Source organism: Salmo trutta, chromosome 26 (genome assembly GCF_901001165.1).
Source record: "Salmo trutta chromosome 26, fSalTru1.1, whole genome shotgun sequence".
Taxonomy (NCBI): Eukaryota; Metazoa; Chordata; class Actinopteri; order Salmoniformes; family Salmonidae; genus Salmo; species Salmo trutta.
The window spans coordinates 1586875-1605726 of NC_042982.1; the positions used below are offsets into that span (position 1 = coordinate 1586875).

An 18852-nucleotide genomic window follows, 5' to 3' on the forward strand; every position below is an offset into this window, starting at 1 on the left:
TCTATGCTTATTGTTATTGATCAACGTATGGTTATTTTGACCCTTGATTATTGTTGTTTCTGTTGTCCCATTGACAATATTGACTATTATTATTTGTATTATGTTATTATTGTAAATCTCCAAAGTAAGTTTTGGCAATATGTACATTGTTACTTCATGCCAATAAAGCTAATTGAATTCAATTCATTTAAATATTGACTCGCATTCATCAAGCTGCCCACTCAAGAAAAAGCTTCAAACTGTAACCAGTGCCTGCAATCTGGTTTAGGTTATCAGTACCAGGGTAATTACAAACAGCACAGGAATGAAATCATCAACATGTATCGATCACATCTTTACTAATGCTGCAGAAATGTGCTTGAAAGCAGTATGATCCATCGGATGTAGTGATCACAATATAGTAGCCGTATCTAGGAAAACCAAAGTTCCAAAGGCTGGGCCTAATAGTGTATAAGAGGTCAAACAATACGTTTTGTAGTGATTCCTATATTGTTGATGTAAAGAATATTTGTTGGTCCATGGTGTGTAATGAGGATCAACCAGACGCTGCACTTGACACATTTATGAAATTGCTTACGCAGTTACTGATAAGCATGCACCCATTAAGAAAATGCCTATAAAAACTGGTAAATCCCCGTGGATTGATGAGGAATTGAAAAATTTTATGGTTGAGAGGGATGAGGCAAAAGCGATGGCAAATAAGTCTGGGTGTACAACCGATTGGTAAACATACTGCAAATTGAGAAATCATGTGACTAAACTAAATAAAAAGAAGAAACTACACTATGAAACAAAGATATATGAAAAAAAGAATAACAGTAAAAAGCTTTGGAGTTTATTGCTTTACACAACCTGCTATACTGTGGAGATGAGTTGAAGGCTCTAACATATTCAAGGTAGAATAAGGAATTCCTTACTTTTTTCAATCTTTACTAACGACAATCCACTGGCTTTGAGTAAAGCCTATGTATGCGGATGACTCACCCTATACACGTCAGCTACTACACCTACTGAAATGACTGCAACACTTAAAGAGCTGCGGTTAGTTTCAGAATGGGTGGCAAGGAATAAGTTAGTCCTAAATATTTCAAAAACAAAAAGCATTGTATTTGGGACAAATCATTCACTGAACCATAAACCTCAACTATATCTTGTAATAAATAATGTGGAAATTTAGCAATGTATTTGTGAGAGGTATTGACATGTTGAATGCACAGAGCTGTCTGTTTAAATGACTAGCACAGATGGAGTATACATCACGAGGCGAAGGCTCCATCTGCTGGACGTGCCAGGTCTCGACAGGCTCTCCGGCCAGGACTAATTGGGGCTGATTGGGAGTTGGTGAGTAATCAAGGGCTGATTGCTCACCAGCTGTACAAGTCCCATAAGGCTGCCGGAAGGGCAGCACATGGGAGAGAGCGTGGGGGATGAAAGGACTCCCGTATAGCTGGGGAGGGTTGCAGAGGTAACAGGAGTGAGTTCAGTTTTGATACCCACAGGACCCGGAGCCAAGAAAACGGTATCTCGGAGAGGGTCTCATGGTGGAGACCTATTCTTTTCTTATGAACTATTATTTTAATAAACACCTTTGAAACTGAGCTAATCCTACTCTGTACGTATCTGATCAGTGTAAACGTTTTGACCCAACCCCCTGGTCTGCCACATAACACACATACATATGTAGTTTGTGTTGTAGATATGTGGTAGTGGAGCATGGGCCTGAGGGCACACAGTGTGTTGCGAAATCTGTTATGAATGTATTGTAATGTTTTTAAAATTGTATAACTAATTTTGCCATAATAAATACAAATACAAGAGGCCACTCTATTCTTGGTGAATGACTCAATCTTGACTTTACACCATATAAAGCAGGTGTCAAACTCATTCCGTGGAGGGCCGAATGTCTGCTGGTTTTCCCTCCTCCCTTGTAGTTGATTGATGAATTAAGTTCACTAATTAGTAAGGTCCCCACACCTGGTTTTCTAGGGCTTAATTGAAAAGGAAAAAACTAAAACTTGCAGACACTAGGTCCTCCGTGGAAGGAGTTTGACATATTAAAGATTAATTTAACCACATCCCTGTCCCCATGCTGGGCCTGTACTGATAAGCCTTCCATAAATAAAGTTACAAGTTAAAACTGATCATTCATGAAGTAATGAGGAAAGCTAGTGTGTCATGACAGAAACGTGCCCCCCCCAAGCCCAGCGCAAGGCTCTTTGCTTTCAAAGTTATCATCAACAAAACATCTGGACACATTTCTCTAAGATTCTATTTAAAATTCCATTAAACAGTACTTGTTTTGTGTGTGATATTTACAGTCAGAATTAATAGTAATGAATTAATCCTGAAACCAAATGGCAGAAATAAAACTCCATTAAGACAGCGCAAACACGTTTTATAAAAATAGTACACATTGTACAGCATGTAGCAATAATATTGAGATATGTCCTTAAGAAAAAAATGACTTTCATTGTTCAATTTTGCAAGAAATGGATTATATCATATTATAAATATACACAGACAAGATCCGAACACACACTGACAACCTCAACATGCAAATCTATTGAAACTGTGGCCGGGATTCAATACAATACTGCGCGCTAGACAGCCGACAATGTGTCTTTTAAAGGCGTTTTCCCCAAAGTTTGCGGAGATCGCATTCATGGTAAATGTTGAGCATGTTGGCCCAAGCGTAAATTACCTTTGAAAGTCCATAGTAGTGGGCTGCTCTAACGTGCCTGGCCTCAGTCATGAATAAGTTCCCAAACACACAGTCATGGACATAGACTTGCATGAACCTTCCACATTATATCTCCGCAAGATTAACAATATAGAAAACATTTACACCGACGGAGGAAACATGCTGACAATTTGTTTGTCCATGACTCCACACACACACACACACACACACTAAGACTGATACTGTCTGAGTGACTATAACTCTTCCTTGGTGCTCTTGTTTAGTCTGTGTGGGCTTGTTGACCTCGACTCATCCTTTAGCCACCTGTTGAAGACTGCGATGGGGTCGATGTTCCAGTGTTTGTGGAAGGAGATGGGCACCTGGTGGGCTAGGAAGTCTCTGGAGTAGTCTTCAGGTCGAGCCTGAAAGGACATAACAATTATTATACCTGCCTCCCTTACCTTGTCCATAGACCGCTTACAGGGCAAGAAAACCAATATGCCATTTAGTAATTTGAGTGAACAATTCCTTTCAACACCTTCCATTTCTGTCAGCCACAGGAGACTGCACTGGAGACTGCTGTAATTGCTACTCTTAAACAGGGTTAATAAATACACTGGTACAATCAGAGACAACCAGTCCCCCAGGGGATGAGGAGAAAGTGAGGAGGAAACTAAGGAGGGATATTGGCTATTGGATACCAAAGACTAGTGTCTTTGTAACCTGAGCCTTGCTACAACAACCATTGTTGAACTGGGAAATTGACGTACTGTGATTTTTTTGGGGGGGTAAAGAATATTAGGTCTTAGGTAACTTATTAGAGAAGGGTAATTGGTTTTGTATTTATTATGGATCCCTATTAGCTGTTGCCAAGGCAGCAGCTACTCTTCCTGGGGTCCAGCAAACATTTAAAACATTACAATACATTCACAACACACTGTCTGCCCTCAGGCCCCTACTCCACCACTTCCACATATCTAAAGTACAAAATCCATGTGTACGTGTGTGTATAGTGCGTATGTTATCGTGTGTGAGTATGCATGTGCCTATGTTTGTGTTGCTTCACAGTCCCCGCTGTTCCATAAGGTATATTTCTATCTGTTTTTAAAATGTTACTGCTTGCATCAGTTACCTGATGTGGAATAGAGTTCCATGTAGTCATGGCTCTATGTAGTACTTGTGCGCAACTGTAGTTGGTATTAGGTAAGGGTAATGGATAAACATTTATAAGGTAATGGCTCTCTCCCACAGTGCAGTTTTGATCATCCAAACTTCTTCGCTATGTTGTGCAGTGGATGTGCTCCACTGTACGACATAACAGCTGATACATCTTTAGGATTTGCTATCTGAAGGGTGTTCTCACTTACCACTTGTATAAATTAAGTTACATTTCTTTGGATTTGAATTTGTCTTTTCAAAATAGAAGATAGCAGAAAGTGCTTATTTGTAAAATCTGCAATAATCTGTTCTAGTAGCTCTACAATATGGTTAATAAAATCGGATACCTAGAAAGTGTAATTTAAGGTGTTGAAAATGTTAGATAACATGCTGTGTAAAAAGATATCCCAATTGCTTCAACTTTTCTACAGTGCATGCCAGAACACAGCGTTCCTATTGGCGTGGAATCTCTTTTGTAGCAGGGTTCACACAGCACAGACACTTCTGACATGCTAGACTTTTGTTTGGGAAGATTTGCTGTTGTCAGGAAATCACAAGTGCAGTAAATCGGCTATTGTTGACCCTGCCACACTGAGCGACTCTAGAGCTCTCATTTTTCATATACGATCATGAATGAACAATCATGAAAATAGTATGTGACATGAATCATGCCAATAAAATTCCAAACTGTAGGTTCCTGGCATAAGGGTAATGAGTAAGGCCAGTGTTTTACCTGGTGGAAGAGGGAGCTATGTGTGACAGGGAGCCCCAGAGCATTGAGACACATCCCCAGCACCATGTCATCAGGGGCGTCATTACTGTAACACTTGCAGTCACTGGCCAGGAGCCTCACCACCGCAGCCCTACTGAACACCATCCTGACAGGACACAACACACACACAAAAACACACATTAGCTTGTGTGTGTTGATCATTCTGGCACAGAAAATGATTGAGCACCTAGGTGGAGAATCCAATCAATTATTATTATTATTAACACACACATCAACATCACTACTCTGACCAACACAATTAAGGGAAAACAAGGTGGATTGACAATTTAGACGCATTCCAGCTATTTGTTTTTGGTTGAAAAACAATATCACATGTACAAATACAGTAATGTACGCACAGGTAAACAAATGTGTTTTGAGCAAAATTGTGTTTTTTTAGACACAAGTGCAAAATTCATGGAGTAGGCCATTAAAGGTCTGGTGGTGCGCTCTGACGTCATAGGCCAAACGACAAAACAAACTCACTTAAAAAGTAAGCAAACTCTCCATGTGGTCCACGATCAGTCTGCTAATCAAACCCTGTCCACCTTAAATCACTTTCAGGAGAAAACAACTCAAGCAAAAAGACTTGCTTGAGGAACAAAATAGGAGCAATAGAGAACAAAAGAGGAAAAACCCCCCCACCTCCATTTGTGCCATGTCAGAGGACACGTGGACCACCTATAGAGATGTGCCTTTTGTTAAGAACTAGGTGATAAAGGAGTTGAAAAGGAGACTGGAGTAGGACTTTAAAGGTTTATGTTGAATATTTCCAGTGAAGAGCGACCGTTCGCATGGTAGTCAGGTAATATCACACGTACTGTACACACACAGATCCCACAAATATTTATGAATGAATGGCCTGATTGCAACGAAGACGCGGAACCTGCAAATTACCTGCAGGTTGCCACTGGATTTATTGACACGCTACTAAAAGGGAGATTACACGTAGCTCCGAGCTAAAATAACTATTTTTGCAACAAAAAAACTGCACAATAAAACTACTAGACCAGCTGATCTGACACTGTTATTGTGTCAAACCAGCTTAATACTAGACAGCAGAAATGGCATGGGAAATGGTCATTGTCTGCCTTCACTACTTCTGCCCCAATGAAAAAACATCTTATTAAGAACAATGAAAATATGAAAAAGATAAATGGAAGAATGTGACATATTACAACTGAAATAACATGATTAAACTGGAAATGTAACCCATGTCAATAACTTGGAGAAAAGAAAGTTATTAAAAAACAACTTTTAAATAATTAGCCTACCACATTGTAAATTAAAGTGATATTGATTGCAGCAATGACTGTGATCATTTTTTTAAATATAATTATAAAAGGTAACACTTTGCATCTGTTTCTTTGGATAAAGACTTCCAAATAACACGAAATTACTCTCCCTACTAAATTTTTTTCATATTCAGAAGTTTCTTCAATAAAGTAGGCTACAATATGCCACGGTAGGCCTTCTGGCCTAATTACTATGTTGTACAGTAGCCCTGTACTAAATTATAAAGGTTCACTATTGAGTCTTATCACGTTGTTCTACTAATAGCTTAAATAAATCATCTCCACTATCCTCACAATATTAGAATACAATATTGTTTGATTCAAAATACAACACAATCATGATTTTGTTTCAAATATCAAATGTGTAGCCTAAAGTTCAGGAATATTTCCTTTTCCCCTCATGATAAGAAATGGGAATATTCGATTCAGACAAGTAAAATCATGAATGTATTACAAAATCGTCTGAAAAAAAGTCTGCAATCTGTCTTAAGGCGTCCGCATGCTTCCCATTCGAAACATTTCGTGCATTGGACACACCTACTCAGAGTTTTTCCTTTATTTGTACTATTTTCTACATTGTAAAATAATAGTGAAGACATCAAAACCATGAAATAACACATATGGAATCATGTAGTAACCAAAAAAAAGTGTTTTTATTTTAGATTTTTCAATGTAGCCACCCTTTGTCTTCGCATTCTATCAACCAGCTTAATGAGGTAGTCAACCTGGAATGCATTTCAATTAACAGGTGTGCCTTGTTAAAAGCTAATTTGGGGAATTTCTTTTCTTCTTAATGCATTTGAGCCAATCAGTTGGGTTTTGACAAGGTAGGGGTGATATACAGAAGATAGCCCTATTTGGTAAAAGACCAAGTCCATATGTGACCGACCGCCTTGATCCAGTCTTATGTAGCAAAATTTGAAATGGTGTATTTTACATTGGATAAAAGCAGAGACGGAGAGCAATAAAATTGTATATCATACACTGCATTTGAGGAACAATGGGAAAGTAATTCTGCTTTGAAAGTTGATAAACTTGTAACCTCACCTTTGAGAAAATGGCCTTTGAATGTTGTGGTACCAACTGGAGAGCTCTTCTTTGTCTACACCCATTCAGCATCATTCACACCCTCTTAAGCTTTAGCCCGACCCATCTCTTCAAGGGTTGATCCGAGCGTTCTGTACTAACAGCAGCAGTCAAACACCAAAGTTAACTGGCTAACTTGCTATCTACTTCCAGACACAAATGAGAGAACAGCTCACTGAACATTACTCGCCCGAGCAGAGCTGGTTAGGCTGTTTTTATGTTAGAGTGTTGGGGACTGCAACTGGGCTGTCAGATTGTCCGTTCGTAAATTCAGTGTTTCGCTCTCGGAGCATTCAGAGTGCACACTGGACACTCTGGCCGATGAGTAGGGTTGATCCGTGCATTCCAGACACAAATGAGAGAACACCCCACTCTGACCATTTTACTCACCCTAGCAGAGCTGGTAAGGCTGTTTTCATGTTTACCAGAGCGTTGGTGACTAACTGTGCTGCTGGCAACAATTTAATTACACTTTTCTGGCGACGTTTACTGACACCAGCAATATTCAGACTTGTGGAGGTCTACAATTTTGTGGAGGTCTTGGCTGATTTCTTTAGATTTTCCCATGATGTCAAGCAAAGAGGCACTGAGTTTGAAGGTAGGTCTTGAAATACATCCACAGGTATACCTCCAATTGACTCAAATTATGTCAATTAGCCCATCAGAAGCTTATAAAGCCATTATGTCATTTTCTGGAATTTTCCAAGCTTTTTAAAGGCACAGTCAACTTAGTGTATGTAAACTTCTGACCCACTGGAATTGTGATACAGTGAATTTTAAGTGAAATAATCTGTCTCTAAACAATTGTTGGAAAAATTACTTGTGTCATGCACAAAGTAGATGTCCTAACCAACTTGCCCAAAATATAGCTTGTTAACAAGAAATTAGTGTAGTGGTTGAAAAACGAGTTTTAATGACTCCAACCTAAGTGTATGTAAACTTCCAACTTCAACTTATATATATATATTTTTAAACGCGTTAGACAGGATTATCTACACATACTAACCAGCTCAAATAGACAGAAGTGTGCTATATGGCAGACCAATCTGAACTCATCGCTCGGGCATGTCCAGCCCACTCATTATCTCAGCCAATCATGGTTAGCGGGAATATTGCTCCCTTTTTCTGTGGCTAAACCAACTGGTTTGTAATTTAACAATTGTATTTGTATTAACAGATGGCATACAAGTTTGTTATTAAGACACATGAAAGTTTACATGTTCCAGAAGGCATTTCTTCAAAAAAATGCATTTTGATTTAAAAAAAGATTATGATCAAATGGCTCTCGTGTGAAGTAGTGACCTGTGACATACGCCTAGTTTCCTGAAACAGGTTACATATTATGTCAACAGCTCAAATAAGCAAAGAGAAACGACAGTCCATCAATATTTTTAGACATGAAGGTCAGTCAAGAACTTTGAAAGTTTCTTCAAGTGCAGTCGCAACAACCATCAAGTGCTATGATGAAACTGGCTTTCATGAGGACCACCAAAGGAAAGAAAGACCCAGAATTACCTCTGCTGCAGAGGATAAGTTCATTAGTGCTACCAGCCTCAGAAATCGGCAATTAACAGCACCTCAGATTGCACCTCAGAGTTCAAGTAACAGACACATCTCAACATCAGCTGTTCAGAGGAGACAGCGTGAATCAGGCCTTCATGGTCGAATTGCTGCAAAGAAACCACCACTAAACGACACCAAAAATGTCCAAATTAATTGCAGATTTCTTTAGTTATTGTAAGAACCGATGCTGGAGATGAGAAGCAGGTACGGGGAGTTGAACATTTAATAAAGAACAGACATCAAACAGGACAGAGACAGCGTCAGAACCGGGTATGCAAAGACAAAGAAACATTAATCCTGAAACTGGGAACAGAGCTTGGGAACAGACAGATATAGCGGAGGTAATGACACAATGTCCAGGTGAGTCCAATAATCGTTGATGCGCATGACCGGGGGAAGGCAGGTGTGCGTAATGATTGTTGCAGTAGTGCGTAATGGTGGGAGCCTGGCGCTCAGGGGGAGCGGGAGAAGGTGTGACAATACCTCCCCTCTAGGGGTGCCACCCTGCATCCCACCTGGGCGAGCCTGACGGGCCGGCCGAGGCACGGGTGCTGGACAAGCCAACTGGGTGTAAAATACCGACGAACCGGCAGAGGCATGGGAGCCTGTCGATCCCGCTGAGGCGTGGGAGCCCGATGATCCAGGCTTAAGAGATCTTATATGTTATAATTATTCCAATTCTTTTCCCATTAATTTTCCCCTTAAGAATGGTTGAACGAACCAGAGGTAACCAATTTCTGTTTTTTAGGACTACAAGCTGGCGAGCTCTATAGACAAATAATATTTATTTTACAACAGGCCTACTTGTAACCTATCTTAAACTAAAGCACAAACACGGAGCACAAAATAAAAAAGACAGTTCGAACAACTTATCCAATGAAAATGCCTCAACAAAAGGAATCTAAACACTACATATTTAAAGAACTGGTTTCGATTTTTAAATATGCCTACAATAATAATAATAATAATGATACACAACAATAATAATAATGATAAATACAAAATTGTATCAAACCTGAATAGCGAGTTGCACACAGTCCATTTGGCCGCACCAATGTTCTTCTCACCTTTGTTCACTACAATATTACAACTTGTACCCACAGAGGACGTTCCACTTGTCGACTACTTTTCACTGTACTCTTTCTCCTCTAACTTTAGTTTTACTTCAATGAAAAAGGCCTCCATCTGCGCAATCAAGAGTAGCCTATAGGCCAAGGCCCCTCTCACTCGCCTGCTCTATCCTCAGCAGCAGGCGCACGTGATCCGAGAACAAAAGTGAGAATATAGGACCCGGACCCACTCGGGTCCCTGGTCGGATCTCGGAATTTCTGGTCCGTTGGACCCATGAAGACCTCTAGTTGGAGGTACTCGAGGACCGGAGTTGGGAACCACTGGTCTAAAAGTATGGCCTCTGTCTCAATTAACATCAATTGCTGAATACAAAATGTCTGTGTCAGATGTTAGCTTAGTCCCAAAAGGCACCCTATCCCTTACATAATACACTACTTTGACCAGGGCCATCAAAAGTAGTATACGGTGAAGGGAATAGGGTGCCATTTTAGATGCAAGTGTTGTAAGTGACTCACCCCCCTCCTCCGGTGATGTAGCTGTAGCCTCCCTGGCCCAGTCCGTAGCCGTACCTCTCCCCTAGACACACCGGTTCAGAGGGGTCGTAACAGCTCAGCAGCATCTGCAGTCTGGGCAGGCTGGGGAGGGTACACATGCATGTACAAACAAACACACACCGAATGCAAACAAACACACATGTGCACACACACGTGCACACACACACATATTCTCTCTCTCTTCACACAGGTGTGCACACACAAACAGCGCACACACACTTACACACACCTGTTCACTGGTAGGATATTCCTCATCAAAACCCCCCAATTCTGACACCACTGCTCTCTACATCCAGTAACTTCCGCACTAAATAAAATATAATACGTTTGCTGACTTTAACCTCAGGAGGCAGTCCTGACACAAGAGTTTTTTCAACTTTTGTACTTTTTTATTTGACAGCTTTTTCACTGCATCAGGGGTTTTGGCACAAGTGTACACACACACATTTTGGACTGAGGAGGAACTATCACTCAGACACACCATCAGCCATTGTGTCTGTTTGTCTGTCTGTCTGTATGTGTGTGTATGTGTGTCTGGCTGCGTGCATGTGTGTGTGTGTGTGTGCGTGCGTGTGTACATGTATGTGTGTATGTGTACTGAGAGCTTTACCTGATGAGTGTGTCATCATCCACCACCAGAAGCCATCTCGTCTTTGGCACTGCGTCGCTGACATACCTCTTCAAGATGGCAAACGTCTTCCCACAATGACCTGCAGAACAAAACAAACAGAGTACCATTTCTGTAACTCTAGGATGTAAGGTTGCCCATCATTTGACAGGACATTAAAAGGTCCAGATCTTAATTTGAGATCTAGAATCCTCACTCAAGAACCTGAAGTAAAAATAATTGTGCACATGGATCCCGAGTTAGGATTAAGATTGACTGTGGGATATAACTTTTTTATTGATTTATTTTTTATTTAACCTTTATTTAACCAGGTAGGCCAGTTGAGAACAAGTTCTCATTTACAACTGCAAGCAGTGCGACAAAAACAACAACACAAAGTTACACATAAACAAACGTACAGTCAATAACACAATAGAAAAATCTATGTACAGTGTGTGCAAATGTAGAAGAGTAGGGAGGTAAGGCCATAGAGGCGAAATAATTACAATTTAGCATTAATACTGGAGTGATAGATGTGCAGATGATGATGTGCAAGTAGAGATACTGGGGTGCAAAAGAGCAAGAGGATAAGTAACAATATGGGGATGAGGTAGTCGGGTGTGCTATTTACAGATTGGCTGTGTACAGGTACAGTGATCGGAAAGCTGCTCTGACAGCTGATGCTTAAAGTTAGAGAGGGAGATATAAGTCTCCAGCTTCAGTGATTTTTGAAATTCGTTCCAGTCATTGGCAGCAGAGAACTGGAAGGAAAGGCGGCCAAAGTGTTGGCTTTGGGGATGACCAGTGCAATATACCTGCTGGAGCGCGTGCTACAGGTGGGTGTTGCTATGGTGACCAGTGAGCTGAGATAAGGTGGGGCTTTACATAGAAAAGACTTATAGATGACCTGGAGCCAGTGGGTTTGGCGACGAGTATGTAGTGAGGGCCAGCCAATGAGAGCATACAGGTCGCAATGGTGGGTAGTATATGGAGCTTAGGTGACAAAACGGATGGCACTGTGATAGACCACATCCAGTTTGCTGAGTAGAGTGTTGCAGGCTGTTTTGTAAATGACATCGCCGAAGTCAAGGATCGATAGGATAGTCAGGTTTATGAGGGTATGTTTGGCAGCATGAGTGAAGGAGGCTTTGTTGCGAAATAGGAAGCCGATTCTAGATTTAATTTTGGATTTGAGATGCTTAATGTGAGTCTGGAAGAAGAGTTTACAGTCTAACCAGACACCTAGGTATTTGTAGTTGTCCACATATTCTAAGTCAGACCCGTCCAGAGTAGTGATGCTAGTCGGGCAGGAGGGTGCGGGCAGCAATCGGTTGAAGAGCATGCACTTAGTTTTACTAGCATTTAAAAGCAGTTGGAGGCCACAGAAGGAGTGTTGTATGGCGTTGAAGCTCGTTTGGAGGTTTGTTAGCACAGTGTCCAGAGAAGGGACAGATGTATACAGAACGGTGTCGTCAGCGTAGAGGTGGATCAGAGAATCACCGGCAGCAAGAGTGACATCATTGATATATGCAGAGAAAAGAGTTGGCCCCAGAATTGAACCCTGTGGCACCCCCATAGAGACTGCCAGGGGTCCAGACAAAAGGCCCTCCAATTTGACACACTGACCTCTATCTGAGAAGTAGTTGGTGAACCAGGCGAGGCAGTCATTTGAGAAACCAAGGCTGTTGAGTCTGCCGATAAGAATGCGGTGATTGACAGAGTTGAAAGCCTTGGCCAGGTCGTTGAAGACGGCTGCACAGTACTGTCTTTTATCGATGGCGGTTATGATATCGTTTAGGACCTTGAGCATGCCTGAGGTGCACCCATGACCAGCTCGGAAACCAGATTGCATAGTGGAAAAGGTAAGGTGGGATTCGAAATGGTGGGATTCGAAATGGTCGGTGAAATGGTCGGTGATCTGTTTGTTAACTTGGCTTTCGAAAATTTTAGAAAGGCAGGGCAGGATGGATATAGGTCTATAACAGTTTGGGTCTAGAGTGACCACCGCAGCTTTCCAATCTTTGGGTATCTCAGATGATATGAAAGAGAGGTCGAATTGGCTAGTAATGCGGTTGCAACAATTTTGGCTGATAATTTTAGAAAGAGAGGGTCCAGATGGTCTAGCCCAGCTGATTTGTAGGGATCCAGATTTTGCAGCGCTTTCAAAACATCAGCGGTCTGGATTTGGGTGAAGGAGAAGCGGGGGGGGGGGGGGGGCTTGGGCAAGTTGCTATGAGATGTTGGCCAGAGTAGGGGTAGCCAAGTGGAAAGCATGCCAGCCATAGAAAAATGCTTATTGAAATTAGCGATTATCGTAGATTTAAAGGTGGTGACAGTGTTTCCTATCCTCAGTGCAGTGGGCAGCTGGGAGGAAGTGCTCTTATTCTCCATGGACTTTACAGTGTCCCAAAACTTTTTGGAATTAGTGCTACGGGATGCAAATTTCTGTTTGAAAAAGCTAGCCTTAGCTTTCTTAACTGACTGTGTATATTGGTTCCTGACTTCCCTGAAAAGTCGCATATCGCTGGGGCTATTCGATGCTAATGCAGAACGCCACAGGATGTTTTTGTGCTGGTCAAGGGCAGTCAAGTCTGGAGTGAATCAAGGGCTATATCTGTTTTAGTTCTACATTTTTTGAATTTGGCATGCTTATTTAAGGTGGTGAGGAAAGCACTTTTAAAGAGCAACCAGGCATCCTCTACTGATGGGATGAGGTCAATATCCTTCCAGGATTCCCAGGCCAGGTCGATTAGAAAGGCCTGCTCGTTGAAGTGTTTTAGGGAGCGTTTGACAGTGATGAGGGGTGGTCGTTTGACCGCAGACCCATTACACATGCAGGCAATGAGGCAGTGATCGCTGAGATCCTGGTTGAAGACAGTAGAGGTGTATTTAGAGGGCAAGTTGGTCAGCATGATATCTATGAGGGTGCCCATGGTTACAGAGTTAGGGTTGTACCTGGTAGGTTCCTTGATAATTGAGGGCATCTAGCTTAGATTGTAGGATGGCCGGGGGGTGTTAAGCATGTCCCAGTTTAGGTCACCTAACAGTACGAACTCTGAAGATATCAATTCACATATGGTGTCCAGGGCACAGCTGGGGGCTGAAGGGGGTCTATAACAAGCGGCAACAGTGAGAGAGACTTATTTCTGAAAAGGTGGATTTAGTAGAAGTAGAAGCTCAAATAGTTTGGAAACAGACCTGGATAGTATGACAGAACTCTGCAGGCTATCTCTGCAGTAGAATGCAACTTCATCCCCTTTGGCAGTTCTATCTTGTCGGAAAATGTTATAGTTAGGGATGGAAATTTCAGCATTTTTGGTGGCCTTCCTAAGCCAGGATTCAGACATGGCTAGGACATCCAGGTTGGCGGAGTGTGGTAAAGCTGTGAATAAAACAAACTTCGGTAGGAGGCTTCTAATGTTAACATGCATGAAACCACAACTTTTACAGTTACAGAAGTCAACAAATGAGAGCGCCTGCGGAATGAGAGTGGTGCTGGAGGCTGCAGGGCCTGGGTTGACCTCTACATCACCAGAGGAACAGAGGTGGTGTAGGATAAGGGTACGGCTAAAGGCTATAAGAATATGTCATCTAGTGCGTTTGGAACAGAGTAAAAGGAGCAGGTTTCTGGGTGTGGAAGAATAGATTCAAGGCATAATGTACAGACAAGGGTATGGTAGGATGTGTGTACTTCCGGATGCTGGAGTGAGTAGTCGTGTTCTTCGCTCCGCGGGTAATATTACATTTCCTTACATTCCTTACATTACAACGGAACGATTTGATTAGTGTAATGTTAGCTAGTTAGCTACAGTTAGCTAAATAGTGCATCAAGGATAAAGGTGTAGCTAAAGCTGTAGGTGTAACTTTCAGAAACTAACTTTGAGAAACTAACAAGGTTAGCTAGCCAGCTGTATTCGTTCGTTCGCGCCGTTTTCAAAACGTGCCTCAGCTCATTGTCCTCTGATAGACCACTTACCAAAGGCGCTAATGTTTTTCAGCCAGGGGCTGGAATTACATCATTCAGCTTTTTCCCGGGTTCTGAAAGCCTATGGGAGCCGTAGGAAGTGTCACGTTACAGCAAAGATCCTAAGTTTTCAATAAACAGAGTCAAGAAGCTCAAGGAATGGTCAGAGAGGGCACTTCCTGTACAGAATCTTCTCAGGTTTTTGCCTGCCATATGAGTTCTGTTATACTCACAGACACCATTCAAACAGTTTTAGAAACTTTAGGGTGTTTTCTATCCAAAGCCAATAATTATATGCATATTCTAGTTTCTGGACAGTAGTAATAACCAGATTAAATCGGGTACGTTTTTTATCCGGCCGTGTAAATACTGCCCCCTAGCCCTAACAGGTTAACATCCTTATCATTTATCGCCATCCAGGTTCCCTTGGAGAGTTCATCAATGAGCTTGACGCCTTGATAAGTTCCTTTCCTGAGGATGGCTCACCCCTAACAATTCTGGGTGACTTGAACCTCCCTACGTCTACCTTTGACTCATTTCTCTCTGCCTCCTTCTTTCCACTCCTCTCCTCTTTTGGCCTCACCCTCTCACCGTCCCCCCCTACTCACAAGGCAGGCAATACGCTTGACCTCATCTTTACTAGATGCTGTTCTTCTACCAATCTGACTGCAACTCCACTCCAAGTCTCCGACCACTACCTTGTATCCTTTTCCCTCTCCTCCAACACTACTCACTCTGCCCCTACTCAGATGGTATTGCGCAGTCGCAACCTTCGCTCTCTCTCTCCTGCTACTCTCTCCTCTTCCATCCTATCATCTCTTCCCTCTGCTCAATCTTTCTCCAACCAATCTCCTGATTCTGCCTCCTCAACCCTCCTCTCCTCCCTTTCTGCATCCTTTGACTCTCTATGTCCCCTATTCTCCCGGCCGGCTCGGTCCTCCCCTCCTGCTCCGTGGCTTGACGACTCATTGCGAGCTCACAGAACAGGGCTCCGGGCAGCCGAGCGGAAATGGAGGAAAACTAGCTTCCCTATGGACCTGGCATCTTTTCACTCCCTCCTCTCCACTTTTCTTCCTCTGTTTCTGCTGCTAAAGCCACTTTCTACCACTCTAAATTCCAAGCATCTGCCTCTAACCCTAGGAAGCTCTTTGCCACCTTCTCCTCCCTCCTGAATCCTCCCCCCCCCCCCTCCTCCCTCTCTGCGGACGACTTTGTCAACCATTTTGAAAAGAAGGTTCACGACATCCGATCCTCGTTTGTTAAGTCAAACGACACCGCTGGTCCTGCTCACATTGCCCTACCCTATGCTTTGACCTCTTTTTCCCTCTCTCTCCAGATGAAATCTTGCGACTTGTGACGGCCGGCCGCCCAACAACCTGCCCGCTTGACCCTATCCCCTCCTCTCTTCTCCAGACCATTTCCGGAGACCTTCTCCCTTACCTCACCTCGCTCATCAACTCATCCTTGACCGCTGGCTACGTCCTTTCCGTCTTCAAGAGAGCGAGAGTTGCACCCCTTCTCAAAAAACCTACACTCGATCCCTCCGATGTAAACAACTACAGACCAGTATCCCTTCTTTCTTTCCTCTCCAAAATTCTTGAGCGTGCCGTCCTTGGCCAGCTCTCTTGCTATCTCTCTCAGAATGACCTTCTTGATCCAAATCAGTCAGGTTTCAAGACTGGTCATTCAACTGAGACTGCTCTTCTCTGTGTCTAGGAGGCTCTCCGCACTGCTAAAGCTAACTCTCTCTCCTCTGCTCTCATCCTTCTAGACCTATCTGCTGCCTTTGATACTGTGAACCATTAGATCCTCCTCTCCACCCTCTCCGAGTTGGGCATCTCCGGCGCGGCTCACTCTTGGATTGCGTCCTACCTGACAGGTCGCTCCTACCAGGTGGCATAGCGAGACTCCGACTCCGCACCACGTGCTCTCACCACTGGTGTCCCCCAGGGCTCAGTTCTAGGCCCTCTCCTATTCTCGCTATACACCAAGTCACTTGGCTCTGTCATATCCTCACATGGTCTCTCCTATCATTGCTACGCAGACGACACACAATTAATCTTCTCCTTTCCCCCTTCTGATAACCAGGTGGCGAATCGCATCTCTGCATGTATGGCAGATATATCAGTGTGGATGACGGATCACCACCTCAAGCTGAACCTCGGCAAGGCGGAGCTGCTCTTCCTCCCGGGGAAGGACTGCCCGTTCCATGATCTCGCCATCACGGTTGCCAACTCCATTGTGTCCTCCTCCCAGAGTGCTAAGAGCCTTGGCGTGACCCTGGACAACACCCTGTCGTTGTCCGCTAACATCAAGGCGGTGACCCGATCCTGTAGGTTCATGCTCTACAACATTCGCAGAGTACGACCCTGCCTCATACAGGAAGCGGCGCAGGTCCTAATCCAGGCACTTGTCATCTCCCGTCTGGATTACTGCAACTCGCTGTTGGCAGGGCTCCCTGCCTGTGCCATTAAACCCCTACAACTCATCCAGAACGCCGCAGCCCGTCTGGTGTTCAACCTTCCCAAGTTCTCTCACGTCACCCCGCTCCTCCGCACACTCCACTGGCTTCCAGTTGAAGCTCACATCTGCTACAAGACCATGGTGCTTGCTTACGGAGCTGTGAGGGGAACGGCACCTCCGTACCTTCAGGCTCTGATCAGTCCCTACACCCAAAGAAGGGCACTGCGTTCATCCACCTCTGGCCTGCTCGCCTCCCTACCTCTGCAGAAGCACAGTTCCCGCTCAGCCCAGTCAAAACTGTTCGCTGATCTGGCACCCCAATGGTGGAACAAGCTCCCTCACGACGCCAGGACAGTGGAGTCAATCACCACCTTCCGGAGACACCTGAAACCCCACCTCTTTACGGAATACCTGGGATAGGATTAAGTAATCCTTCTAGCCCCCCCTACCCTCCTCCCCAACAAAATATATAGATGTACTATTGTAAAGGGGTTGTTCCACTGGATATCATAAGGTGAATGCACCAATTTGTAAGTCGCTCTGGATAAGAGCGTCTGCTAAATGACGTAAATGTAAATGTACAGTGGAGGTAAACCTAGGCATTGAGTGACAATGAGAGAGGTTTTGTCTCTAGAGGCACCATTTAAGCCAGGTGAGGTCACTGCACGTGTGGGGGGTGGAACAAAAGGGCTAGCTAAAGCATATTGAGCAGGTCTGGAGGCTCTACAGTGAAATAAGACAATAATCACTAACCAAAACAGCAATAGACGAGGCATATTGACATTAGGGAGAGGCATGTGTAGCCGAGGGATCATAGGGTCCAGTGAGTAGCTTGGCGAGCTGGAGACACGGCGATTCAGACAGCTAGTGGGCCGGGGTTAGCAGGCTAGCAGATGGTCCTCCAGGGGACGTCGCAACGGAAGAGCCTGTTGAAACTCCCTCAAACGGTTACATCGGCAGACCAGTCGTGATGGATCGGCGGGGCTCCGTGTCGGCAGTAAAGGGTCCGAGGCAATTGGCAAAAGATTTATTGTAGCCCAAGAATTGGCTGATGGACCTCTTCGGCTAGCCGGGAGATGGGCCTAGCTCAAGGCTAGCTCCAGGCTAACTGGTGCTTGCTTCGGGACAGAGACGTTAGCCAGGAGTAGCCACTCAGATAGCAGCTAGCTAGCTGCAATGATCCAGTGTAAAGGTTCAGAGCTTGTGTTAGGAATCCAGAGATGTGGTAGAGAAAAAGTAGTTCGATATGCTCTGGGTTGATATCGCGCTGTGCAGACTGGCAGGAATTGACCGGGCTTAGGCTGGTTGATGTCCGAGTTAACGGTGATGACCGCTAACAGTGGCTAACTGACTACTAGCTAGCAGCTAGTTAGCTTCCTAGCTTCTGATGGGGGTTCCGGTTCTAAAATATAAAAAATAGCAGATCCGTACCACATTGGGTGAGGCGGGTTGCAGTATATTATGTTCAGTCCGTAGATGGAAATTGAGATAAAAAAATATATACGAAGAAAACGATATATACACGGGACGGGACAAGACAAAAACAGACATCCGACTGCTATGCCATCTTGGATCATGAAAGCTAGATAGTTGTCTGTAGCCACATACTGACTTTGTTGAAAGACTTAATACAATGTCC

The 18852-nt window shown here is 43.7% G+C and overlaps 1 protein-coding gene across 1 annotated transcript in view; it reads right to left on the bottom strand.

The window, feature by feature from the left end:
- Nucleotides 1–2378: 2378 nt before the first annotated feature.
- The window catches only part of LOC115162865 (beta-1,3-glucosyltransferase), a 171822-nt gene continuing 155348 nt past the window's right edge, over nucleotides 2379–18852 (bottom strand). The window contains exons 12-15 of the mRNA XM_029714324.1: nucleotides 10790–10889; nucleotides 10141–10260; nucleotides 4572–4716; nucleotides 2379–3102 (exon numbers count right to left, since the gene is read on the bottom strand). Coding sequence (XP_029570184.1) covers nucleotides 2935–3102; nucleotides 4572–4716; nucleotides 10141–10260; nucleotides 10790–10889 — 533 coding nt within the window. The 3' untranslated portion in view covers nucleotides 2379–2934. The remainder of the gene's footprint in view (nucleotides 3103–4571; nucleotides 4717–10140; nucleotides 10261–10789; nucleotides 10890–18852) is intronic.